The sequence below is a fragment of the Pan troglodytes genome, chromosome 20 (assembly GCF_028858775.2).
Source record: "Pan troglodytes isolate AG18354 chromosome 20, NHGRI_mPanTro3-v2.0_pri, whole genome shotgun sequence".
Taxonomy (NCBI): Eukaryota; Metazoa; Chordata; class Mammalia; order Primates; family Hominidae; genus Pan; species Pan troglodytes.
In genome coordinates, this window is record NC_072418.2 from 36,003,863 (window position 1) to 36,017,187 (window position 13,325).

The window sequence follows — 13,325 nt, forward strand, 5'->3', positions numbered from 1 at the left end:
AACAACAGTTTTCGGACTTTGGACAACAGGCGAGGCAGGACTGTGATCCCAAAGGGAAGGGAAAACAAGGTGAGTGCTGCAACTGCTCCCTCCGCCTTCCTGTCTGGCAGACACCTGCTGAGCCCAGGAGCCAGAGATCCAAGAGCAGGAAGGTCAAGGCAGCTGGAATTTCCAGGGCAGGGCAGAGGGTGTTTCACGGAGGGAGAAAGGGCTCTGGAGACCTTGAAGGGTCTTTGGCTGGGTACTGATCTGTCCGTGTGTGAGAGGAAACTGCGTAAAGCCTAGGAAAGAAACACTACAAACAGTAGGCAGAACAATTTCTGACATGCACAAAGAACAGGAAATAGTTCATACCCCACCAGTCAGAATGGAAAGGCCTTATAATAAAAGAGATATTGGATAGAATCCTTAGAAGAGTGTTACTGTCTTAGTAGTGGGGCTAACTTAGCCCTAAGACTAGAGGTTGCTTTGGGCCCACCCTAACAAAAATCAGCTTTGAAAGAATCCAGCTTAGCCACATGCAGTGGCTCACGCCTGTAATCCCAGCACTTTGGGAGGCTGAGGTGGGAGGATCCCTTGAGCCCAGGACCTCAAAACCAGCCTGGGCAACATAACAAGACCCTGTTTCTACAAAAAGAAAAAAAAAAAAGAAAACAGAAAAGAAAGTAAACAAATAAATAAATAAATAATCCAACAATTCTCTAGTGGCTTAAGTGTGCACCAGAATGAAATCTAACACTATTTAAAGCAATGCAATATGTCTAACATCCTGTAACATAAAATCTACACCATCCAGCACCCAATCAAGCATGAGAATAAGCAATAAAATATGATCCATGATCAGGAGGGGAAAAAATCAACAGAACAGATTCAGAAGTGAGAGAGATGATGGCGTTGGCAAACAAAGGTTTTTAGAAAAACATGCTCCTACATTTGAGAAAGAAGAGAAAAATAGCATGCTGGGGACAGAGACGGAGAATACAAAAAAGACTCAAATGGATCTTTCTTACAGAGATGGGAAAAATCATTACACAAAGTGAACAATATATTGGATGGGACTAACAGCAGATTAGATTGTAGAAGGATAGATTTGTGAAGTTGAAGAGATAGTAATAGACACTGTCTGACTGAAGCCCAGAGAGAAACAAGTGTGGGCTAAAAGTGAACAGAACAGTCAACAGGACAACATCAAGCAGTCCAGGAGAGGTGAGAGGGAAAAACAGAAGAGACCGTTCAAGAAATAATAGCCAAAAGATTTCCAAACTTGATGAAAAATACACACTGATAGCCCCAAGAAGCTTAATGAACTTCATGTAGAGTAAAGAAACCATGCTGGCCGGGTGTGGGGTCCCCCACTGTAATCCCAGCACTTTGGAAGGCCAAGGCAGGAGGCTCCCTCAAGGCCAGGAGTTTGAGACCAGCCTGGGCAACATAACAAGACTCTGTCTCTACAAAAGATTTAAAAATTAGCCGGGAGCAGTGGCACATGCCTGTAGTCCCAGCTACTCGAGAGGCTGAGGCAGGAGGATCACTTGAGCCCAGGAGGTCAAGGCTGGAGCAAGCAGTGATTGCACCACTGCACTCCAGCCTGTCCAACAGAGCCAGACCCTGTGCAAAAAAGGGTCTGAAAGAAAGAAAGAAACCATGCTAAGGCATATCCCAATTAAAATGCTGAAAAACAGTGACAATGAAAAATTCTTAAAAGCCTCAGAGAAAACACACGTTATCTTCAGAAGAATACAGATAACCGTGACAGCAGATTTTCATCATAAATGACGCAAGCCAAAAGACTATCAACAGCCAGCATCTTTAAAACCGAATGGAAAAAAACCCACAAACTACCAAAAACCTGTCAGCTTGGAATTCTTCACCCAGTGAAATCATGTAATCAATAAAGTTTCATAATTTTCCCAACGGAAGTACTGTAAATCTTTCCACATCTATTTGTGAAGCTTTGTCAATGGTTCCTTCCTTTTAATTAAAAAATTTTTTTCTCATGATGATAGCCTATCATTACCTTAGTTTTCAAAATATCATTTTCTTTTTTTTTTTTTTTTTTTTTTTGAGATGGAGTCTCACTCTGTCACCAGGCTGGAATGCAGTGGCGCCAACTCCACTCACTGCAACCTCCGCCTCCCAGGTTCAAGCAGTTCTCCTGCCTCAGCCTCCCAAGTAGCTGGGACTACAGGCATGCGCCATCACACCCAGCAAATTTTTGTATTTGTAGTAGAGATGGGGTTTCACCCTGTTAGCCAGGATGGTCTCGATCTCTTGACTTCATGATCCACCTGCCTCAGCCTCCCAAAGTGCTGGGATTACAGGTGTAAGCCACCAGGCCTGGCCCAAAATACCATTTTCTACACATTTTTTTCCTACAAAGAAATACAATTAATTTTTATAAATTTTCTGTTTTGAACAATTTTGCTAAAACCTCTTATTTTTAATGATTTGTAGATTTGTTTTCTACAGATAGAATTATGTCATTTATGAATAATGACACTATTGTTTTCCCTTTTCCCAAACCTTCTAAGTTTTTCATGCCACGTGTGTCAGTTACCACTTGGTAGCCAGTGCTGTTAATGTTGTCAGAAATGGTGTCAGAGGGCAACCTTGTATTGTTTCCAATCTCAATAGGAAAGCTTTCAACATTTCCCTACTTGGTGTGATCTTTATTGTAGCTGTATTTTTTAATAGAACTTTAGAATGTTAGAATTTAATAGAAGTTTTACATCTACATTCATAAGTAAAATGAAAAGTAATTTTCCTTTCTTATACTATCACTGTTGGGTTTTGGTATCAAGGTTATACTAACCTCATTAGATTAAGGAGCATTAATTCTTTTTCTGTTTCTAGAAATGTTTATGTAAGACTGAAATTATTTCTTCCTTGAATATTTGTAGAGCTCTCTAGTGAAGGTATCCAGGCCTGGAGTTTTCAAAGGAAGATTTTTTTTTTAATTCAATTCTTTTAATGATTATAGGACTATTCAGGTATTCTTCTTCTTCTTGAGTCAGTTTTAAGGTAAGCTTTTCAAAGAATTTGACTATTTCATCTAAATTTTCAAATGTATTGACATAAATTCTTTCTAGGTGCACACAAATTTAAATTTGTGTGAATTCTACTTGGTAAATTGAGCCTTTTATCTTTGTGAATCATGCTCTTTGCTTAGTATTTTTGTCTGTTCTGTTTGAGACAGGGTCTCACTCTGTTGCCCAGCTAGAGTACAGTGGTGCAATCACTGCTCAGTGCAGCTTCAAACTCCTGGGCTCAAGTCAAAAGTCATCCTCCTGCCTCAGCCTCCTGATTAGCTGGGATTACAGACGTAAGCCATCACACCCAGTTAGTTTCTAAATTTATGGCAGAGACAAGGTCTCCCTATGTTACCCAGGCTGGTCTTGAACCTCTGGACTGAGCCACCATGCCTGGCCTAAGTAGTATTTTTTACCTTAACATCTACCTTGTTAGAGATTAAGATCTACCATGTCTATTTTGGTTTGTACTTGAGTAGTACTGCTTTTCCTGCCCTTTTACTTTTGACCTTTCTCTATCCTTATGCTTGGGACATATATCTTAAAGACAACACAGATGTGCTTTAGTTTACACTGTGACATTCTTTGTCTTTTAACTGGAGCATTTTATCCATTTAGCGTATCTACTGCTGGTATGTTTGGCTTTAAATCTAACATTTTACTTTTTGTTTTCTATTCGCCCCTTGCCCACCTTTCATTTTCCTGCTCTTATTTGGATTGTTTTTTAATCATTCTTTTTACCCCCATACTAGTTTAAAAGTTATATACATTGTTTTCAGAAATTTCATCATGCATATTTTCAAATTATAAAATTAGTCAATACTTTTATCCTCTTCTAATGATATAAAGACTTTAGAACACAAACTCCATGTGCCTTGTGCCTGATTATATGCTATTATTGTTGTGCCTTTTAATTTTATGTATTCTTAAATCCCCAAAGATATTATCATTTTATAGACTCAGTGTTCATTACATTTATCTATATATTTACCACTATCATTTACTTTCATTTTACTTCCTTCTTGCTTCTCAGGCATCCTGCCTTGAATCAACCATCCCCTCCTCAGGGGCCTCCCTTGAACATTGTATCTAAAGCAGTCCTCCTGACTGCAAGTCTCTCTCCATCTTGTTATCCTCATATATAGATATATATATAAATACTAATAGTTACATATATAAATATATATACATACATATAATATATATATAAACAACATCTTTAAGAGTAAGAATTCTTAATTTTGGCTATTGTGTGTTTCAGTTCTAAAAATTCTATTTGTTTCTTTTTCAAATCCACTATGTCATGTTTTGTAGTTCCCTGAAGAAATTTTAGAGCTTCTCTGTCTCAAACTCCTGGGCCCAAGAGATCCTCCCACCCTGGCCTCCCAAAGTGCTGGGATCACAGGCTTGAGTCACTGTGCCTGGCCTCACCCAGGACTTTCTTAAAACCCTCCCAGATGAAATGAAACACTTTTATTCCCTGTGGCTTAAGGAAGAAAGACCAGGGGCCAGGCATGGTGGCTCATGACTATAATCCCATCACTTTGGTAGGCCAAGGCAGGAGGGTCACTTGAGAACAGGAGTCCAAGACCAACCTGGGCAACACAGCAAGACCCATCGCTGCAGAAATACTTAATAATTAGCCCCGCACGATGGCGCGTGACTATAGTCCCAGCCACTGGGGAGACCGAGGCAGGAGAATCGCTTGAGCCTGGAGTTCAAGGCTGCAAGTGAGCCATGATTGAGCCACTTCACTCCAGCCTGAGACAAGATGAGATCATATCTTAAACTAAAAGAAGAGAATAAAGATCACACATTTTAGTCTAACATTCTGAGGACAGTCCATAAATGCTTTCCCTCCAAACATGTCTGTGGTTTCTCTATTTTTTTTTTTTTTTTGACGGATTCTCACTTTGTCGCCCAGGCTGGAGTGCAATGGCGTGATATTGGCTTACTGCAACCTCCACCTCCTGGGTTCAAGCCATTCTCCTGCCTCATCCTCCTGAGCAGCTGGGACTACAGGCATGTGCCAACACACCTGGCTAATTTTTGTATTTTTAGTAGAGATGGCGTTTCACCATGTTGGTCAGGCTGGTCTCGATCTCCTGACCTCAAGTGATCTGCCCACCTCAGCCTCCCAAAGTGCTAGGATTATAGGTGCATGCCACCACACTTGGCCAATTTTTGTAATTTTAGTAGAGACAGGCTTTTGCCATGTTGGCCAGGCTGGTCTCGAACTCCTGACCTCAACTGATCCACCTGCCTCGGCCTCCCAAAGTGCTGGGATTACAGGCATGAGTCACTGTGCCCGGCCCCATTTTTATCTTTTCTACTGTATTTTGACTGTACTTTTTCTGTTTAGATATGTTTAGATACACAAATACTTACCATTGGTTTATAGTTGCCTGCAGTGTTCAGTACAGTAACATGCTGTGCAGGTTTGTAGCCTAGGAGCAAACAGCTCCACCATCTAGCCTCGGTGTGCAGGAGGCTATGCCATGTGGCTTTGTGTGAGCACACTCTGTGATGCCCACACAATGATGAAATCACCTAATGATGAGTTTCTCAGAATGTATCCCCATTAAGTGACACACGATTGTGTTTTGATAGCCCCCTAGATGTAAGTAAAGAAGGTATAAAAAGTTTAAAAAGAAGTCATTAATGGTGAAGGCAGGGGGAGAAATGACCATTTTAAAATAACAAAGATGCCACCAAATCTTTTTTCAGTGGAAACTGGAGAAAGACCTTTGTGGCTCAGAATGAACTGGCTGGGGAGGGAAAGCCTTTATGGCAGCTTTGGCTGAACAGCTTTGGGCTCAGAGTCAATAGGTGGGTCGAGGGTAGAGGAATGAGAAGGATGGAGCCGGGAGTGTGACCCTAATGGGCTGTCCTGCAGAAGGGGCGGTGTTTGGAGAGAGAATTTATAACATGGAAGAGGGGCAGGAATTCATCAGAGCTAGAATATGTGGAATTCCATGAAGACCTAGTGAAAAATAGACAAAATGAGGAGTGGGAAACTGAGTGTTTTTGTTTTGGCTACAGAAGCTGAGGACACCTTGGAGCTTTGGAGGGCACTTCGGAGGGCAAGGGGGCAGAAGTGCCCTCCGACAGCCTCCACTAGGGAGCCCCTTCCCATGTTGGCATCATAATAGAGATAGGCCACATGCAGAATACTCACTGATTTATCAGCAAAGCAGCTGCTGAACCAGTGCTCACACCGGGGGAATGTCTGGGGAGGAGTTTGGGAAAGGGTTATGCCTCAGGCAAAGGTGAGGTCATGAGGACAAGATTTTTGTGTAGGGATAAAAGGGCTCATTGAACTTGTGCGGGGCAAGCCTCGAGGTGTGGTGTGTATGTGTTCTTTCACCTACCCTGGTTGAAAAGAAGGCAAATAATGGGTATTTTGTCTTGCTTTCTCTGCCCATTGGCAACCCTGCATGGAAGGAACAATGATGCGGGAAATGGCACAAGCTCATGTTCCTGGTGAGCTGTCAGTTGGCTTTGGATTGGACTGGCGGTCACATGTGGAAGCAGAGATGGCTCTCTTTGCTTTTACTATTTTCTAGAAAGATTGGGCTTACTCAAGATGAAGGTGGGAGAAAAACAAGGTGTCAACCCACTTCTCTAAGGAAATTTAGCAAACTCTTTTGGGGAGAGCTAAAGATTTAAGGGGACAGGTTGTATCTACAAAGGGAAGCCTTTATCCTGGCTTGTGGGAGACCTGTATCCTAAAGTAAAGCTGACCATTGCATGCACCTTATCTATATACATAGAGGCCTGCTCAGCAGCCAGGGAGATGCCTGCACAGGGAACCACCAGGGCAGAAAATCCCTCAACTGACACAGTACACACCAAGTACCAGTAGTTCCTCTTCCTAAAATCAGAACAGATGACTAGATGTGAACAAGCAACAAGGGTCATTAGGCAGGATGAAAGAAATTGCAACATGAAAGAGAGATCCAGATAAGCAGAGAAGCTCAAGGGAAACTGAGATAGCAGAGGACTAAGGAAGTTTTAAAAGAACAAAATGCCATGAGAAAAGAAAGTACAGTCACTAAATAAGAGCCAGACTAAACATGATTACCAGAATTTAAAAAATATCACAAGGGCTGAAAGATATATTTGAGGAATCTCTCAGAACTAAGGAAACAAACGATTGGGAAATGGAGAGAAAAGGTACTAGAAGTGGAGGACCCATCCAGGAGGTCCAGCCTTAGGTCATCAGGAACCTCAGAAGGATACGAGAGACACTAGAAAGGAAGAAGTGAATAGCTGAAGGGCATCTGCAGACCTCTGAAGACCTTGGTGGATTCACTGCAGAGGTACCCAATGCAGCGAATGAAAAAAAGACCCCCACACCTACACATATCCTAATGAAATACCAGTCAACCTAGATTGATGAGATAGGCCAGATGCAGTGGCTCATGCCTGTAATCCCAGCACTTTGGGAGGCTGAGGCAGGCAGAATGCTTGAGGCCAGGAGTTCAAGACCAGCCTGGCCAACATGGTGAAACCCCGTCTCTACTAAAAATACAAAAATTAGCCAAGCGTGGTGGCACACTCCTATAATCCCAGCTACTCAGGTGGCTGAGGCACAAGAATTGCTTGAACCCAGAAGGCAGAGGTTGTAGTGAGCTGAGATCGTGCCACTGCACTATTCCAGCCCCTGGGTGACAGAGCGAGACTCTGCCTCAAAGAGAGAGAGAGAAAGAGCGAGACAAAGAGGGAGGGAGGGAGGGAGAGAGAGAGAGAGAGAAATGGTACACCTGTACAGGGCACTTAACCATGAATAGAGCTTGCAGGACTGGAAAGAAGTTGCTCTGGGTGAGTCAGTGAGTGGTGGGTGCATGTGAAGGCCTAGGACATTACTGTACACTCTCGTAGACTAAATACTGTACAATTAGGCTACATTTAAATTATTTTTAAAATTGTTCTTTCTTCAATAATAGATTAATTTTAGTATACTGTAACTTTTTACTTTATAAACTTTTTAATTTTTTAACTTTTTGACTTTTTTATAACACAGCTTAAAACACACATTGTACAAATATTTTCTAATTTTATATTCTTACTCTCAAGCTTTTTTCTATTAAAATTTTTTTTAAACTTTCTAGACATTTTTTTAAAAAATGAAGAACAAATGCCACAGGAGCCTAGGCCTGCAGAGGGACAGGAACATCAATGTCACTGTCCTCCACCTCCATGTCTCATCCCACTGGAAACTCTTCAGGGTCAGTAACGTACATGGAGCTGTCACCTCCTGTGATAACAATGCCTGCTTCTGGACATGTCCTGAAGGACCCGCCTGAGCCTGTTTTACAGTTAACTTTATTTTGTTATCTCGTGTCACCACAAACACGAGAGTAATGCATTGCTCTACGATGTTACAATGGCTGTGACATCACTAAGTGATAGGAATTTTTTGGCCCCATTATAAGTGTATGGGACCACTGTCGTATATGTGGTCCATTGTTGACTGAAGCATTGTTATGTGGTACATGGCTGTATGTTTTTGTAGTTATGACACAGCCACAAAAACACATTGGTCACAGGAGCAGATGTTTGAGAAAAATAAAATTATAAAGATGAACATGATTTCAAAAATGTTTCCTTCCTCTACTACAACAAAAAAGCACATGTCTGGCCACACATGGTGGCTCACGCCTGGAATCTCAGCACTTGGAAGGCCAAGGTGAGTGGACTGCTTGAGCCCAGCTCAAGATCAGCCTGGGCAACATGGTGAAATCCTGTCTCTAATAAAAATACAAAAAATAGCCAGGCGCTATGGCACATGCCTGTGGTCCCAGCTACTCAGGAGGCTGAAGCGGAGGATAGCTTGAGCCTAGGAGGTGGAGGTTGCAGTGAGCCAAGATCGTACCACTGCACTTCAGCCTGGGTGACAGAGGGAGATCTCATCTCAAAAAAGAAAAAGAAAAGCACGAGTCTGGCCTAGTCAGCATGTAATAGCAGAGTCAAAACCAGGCTCCAGTAATTGGAATCACTAGCATTTACTTAAGCACCAAGCTTCACATGCACTAGCTCATTTGTTGCCCCACACCAGCGCTATGGAGGGAGAAGGAGGAGTTGGAGAGAAACAGAAGTCAATAGGTATTCAGTCAACCATTTTGAGCTGAAAGGCTCACCGTTTAAAACATTACTTCCCCCTTATTACAAAAGTGAATAGGACACTTGGAAATATAAAAACATACAAAAGGCCAGGCTGGTGGCTCACGCCTGTAATCCCAGCACTTTGGGAGGCCTAGGCAGGCGGATCACTTAAGGCCAGGAGTTCAGGACCAGCCTGGCCAAAAAAATACAAAACTAGCCGGATGTGGTGGTACATGCCTGTAATCCCAGCTATGAGCGGGGCTGAGGCATGAGAATCGCTTGAACCCAGGAGGTGGAGGCTGCAGTGAGCCAAGATCGCGCCACTGCACTCCAGCCTGGGTGACAGAGTAAGACTCTGTCTCAAAAAAAAAAAAAAGAAAAAAAAGAAAATTAAAATTACTCATTGTGATGGTTAATTTTATGTGTCACCTTGGCTCGGCTGTGGTGCCCAGTTGTTTGCTCAAACACTAGACGTTGCTGTGAAGTATTTTGTTGATGTCGTTAACATTTACAATAAGTTGACTTTAAATAAAGGAGATTTACTCTCAGTAATGTAGGTGAGCCTAATCTAAGGCCTTAAGAGCAAAAACAGGTTTCTCAATGAAGGAGTTCTGCCTCAAAACTGTAAGATGGAGATCCTGCCTGGGTTTCCAATGGGCTGGCCTGCCATATGAATTTTGAGCTTGCCTGCCCCCACAATTGTGTGAGCCAATTTTTAAAAGAAATCTCACTCTCTCTCTTTTTCTCACTATCCTATTGGTTGCTTCTCTCGAAAACCCTGGTTGAAACACTTACAATCTCATCTGCCAAAGATATGTTCTATTAATATTTTCCCATTCTGCCTATCTTTTTTCTATGTACTTACAGTACATATGTAATTTTATATAGCTACACACATATAATTTTATAATTTATATAAAATATGGCCAGGCGCGGTGGCTCATGCCTGTAATCCCAGCACTTTGGGAGGCTGAGGCGGGTGGATCACGAGGTCAGGAGATCGAGACCATCCTGGCTGACACGGTGAAACCCCGTCTCTACTAAAAATACAAAAAATTAGCCGGGCGAGGTGGTGGGCGCCTGTAGTCCCAGCTACTCGGGAGGCTGAGGCAGGAGAATGGCGTGAACCCCGGGGGGCGGAGCCTGCAGTGAGCTGAGATAGCGCTACTGCACTCCAGCCTGGGCGACAGTGAGACTCCGTCTCAAAAAAATAAAAAAAAATTTAAAAAATAAAATATATAAATATATAATAATAAATATAAATATATAAAATATTCATATATAATTATACAAAATATTTATATAATTATACATATATTAGTTACACATATTAATTATGTATGTTTCCTATACATAATTATCATATATACCATATGTATATATACCATATCTCTCTCTCTCTTACATACACACACATACAAGATTCTTTTTGACATGAGAAAATAGCCACCATATATATATATATTTTTTTTGTTGTTGTTGGTTTGTTTGTTTGTTTGTTTGTTTCACAATGTTGCCCAGGCTGATCTCAAACTCCTAGGCTCAAGCAATCCTCCTACCCGGACTATTACCAATCGGCCAATTACCAATTACATACATACCATACATAGGTATATATATATACACGCACATACACATGTAATTATACAAACACATACATTTATACACACATACTAGAATGCTCAACTCATTTCACTTTGCCTAGGACATTCCCAATTTTAGCACTAAAAGTCCCACATCCTGGGAAACCCCTCAGTCCCAGGCAAACTGTTATGGTTGGTTACACACACACATACACACACACTTTTTTTTTTTTTTTGAGACAAAGTCTCGCTCTTGTCCCCCAGGCTGGAGTGCAGTATTGCAATTTCAGCTCACTGCAACCTCCGCCTCCCGGGTTCAAGCAATTCTCCTGCCTCAGCCTCCCGAGTAGCTGGGATTACAGGTGCCTGCCACCATGCCTGGCTAATTTTTATACTTTCAGTAGAGACAGGGTTTCACCAGGTTGGCCAGGCTGGTCTCAAACTCCCCTCCTCAGCTGATCCACCCGCCTCGGCCTCCCAAAGTGCTGGGATTACAAGTGTGAGCCACCGTGCCCGGCCACACACACGTCTTAAAAAATAAAATTGTAATCATTTTCTATGTGCTGTTTTAAAACCTAAACTCCTTACTTAAAATATATTGTGGCCAGGCAGGCACGCCCCTGTAGTCCCAGCTACTTGTGGGGCTGAGGTAGTAGGAGAACTGCTTGAGTCCAGGAGTTTGAGACCAGACCAGCCTGAGCAACATTGTAAAAAAACAGACATATGGTGGCTATTTTCCTATGTCAAAAAGGATCTTGTGTCACATATTTAATGACTGCATTTCCTTCCATTTCAAGGATATATCCTTTCATTTAACTAATTCCTTATTACTGGATATCTAGGTTTCCAGTTCTACTATTTTATTTATTTATCATTTTTGGAGATAGGAGACAGGGTCTTACTCTGTTGCCCAGGCTGGAGTACAGTGGCGTGATCTCAGCTCACTGCAGCCTCGATCTCCCAGGTTCAGGTGCCTCCCACCTCAACCTCCTATGTAGCTGGGACCACAGGCACATACCACCACGCCTGGCTAGTTTTTGTATTATTATTATTTTTTTTGGTAGACATGCAGTTTCGCCATGTTGCCCAGGCTGGTCTCAAATTTCCAGGTTCAAGTGACCTGCCTGCCTTGGCCTCTCAAAGTGTTGGGATCACAGGCATGAGGCACTACCCCCAGCCCAGTTCCACTATTTTAAATTGCCTTTGGTTCTAAAACTCATACAGGCCAAAACAGTATGAAAAAAAAAATCACAAACACTCAAAGTGCAGACTGCAGCCCTCAAGGAGAGCCAGGCTCTACTTTAATTTACCATTTATTACCAAAGTTATTAAAAGAAAAAAAAAGTCAGGCTGGGCATGATGGCTTACACCTGTAATTCCAGCACTTTGGGAGGTCAAGGCAGGCAGATCACTTGTGGTCAGGAGTTTGAGACCAGCCTGGTCAACATGGTGAAACCCCGTCTCTACCAAAAATACAAAAATTAGGCAGGTGTGGTGAGCCGCCCCTGTAATCCCAGATACTCAGGAGGCTGAGGCAGGAGAATCACTTGAACCCAGGAGGTGGAGGTTACAGGTGCCGAGACTGCACCACTGCATTCTAGCCTGCGCAACAGAGTGAGAGTCCGTCCCCCCCCAAAAAAAAGTCCCAGTCTCACTTTCAGACACCTGTGCCGCTATGCTGTGCATGACCATAGGTGAAGAAACCCAGAAAGAACTGAGCAACCTCTCTCCATTCTGCCTATAACCACAGGCAGAGTGACTCATTATACTCAAAAAGTCATTAAATCAGCTGGGCGCAGTGGCTCATGCCTGTAATCCCAAAACTTTGAGAGGCTGGGATGGGCAGATCACTTGAGCCCAGGAGTTTGGGACCAGCCTGAGCAACATAGCAAGACCCTGTCTCGAAAAAAGAAAAAAAAAAAAAAAAAGAAAAAACATTAAATCCTTACCTTTTTAATTCATTCACAATTGATTTATGAACTTCCACTGCGATTTTGCCATCCGAGTGTGTTTTGAGTTCTTGGCATTTGGCACGTAAAATCTCCAGCTGTTCCCTGTTCTCTGCCAGCTCCTTTTCCTGGCCCTGGGTTTTCGCCTCCAGGAGCATTAGTTGTTTAGTCAGCTTAGAAACTGAAAATCAAAAGAGGAGGATAAAAACTTGGCACAGAAGACCTCACAAAACACAATTATTGGCTATTAGGAAATACTAATGAGAGTCAGCTGATAAAAATGACCTTTTAAAGATCTTTTGAGCCGGACGTGGTGGCTCACACCTGTAATCCCAGCACTTTGGGAGGCTGGGGAGGGTGGATCACGAGGTCAGGAGTTCAAGACCAGCCTGGCCAAGTTGGTGAAACCCTGTCTCTACTAAAAATACAAAAATTAGCCAGGCGTGGTGGCAGGCGCCTGTAATCCCAGCTACTCAGGAGGCTGAGGCAGAGAATCACTTGAACCCAGGAGGCGAAGGCTCAGTGAGCTGAGATCACGCCACTGCACTCCAGCCTGGGCAACAGAGTGAGACTCTCTCAGAAAAAAAAAAAAGATATTTTGGAGTGTTATAAATTAACACCAAAGGCTTTGTCCTTAGAAGTTACTGTCCATACTA

At 42.6% G+C, this 13,325-nt stretch overlaps 1 protein-coding gene across 5 annotated transcripts in view; it reads right to left on the reverse strand.

The window, feature by feature from the left end:
* Positions 1-13,325, reverse strand: part of CEP89 (centrosomal protein 89) — a 93,987-nt gene that overhangs the window by 23,799 nt on the left and 56,863 nt on the right. For all 5 annotated transcript variants that reach the window (XM_063801481.1, XM_024351927.3, XM_024351929.3 and 2 more), the window contains one exon: positions 12,670-12,850. In XM_063801481.1, coding sequence (XP_063657551.1) covers positions 12,670-12,850 — 181 coding nt within the window. The remainder of the gene's footprint in view (positions 1-12,669; positions 12,851-13,325) is intronic.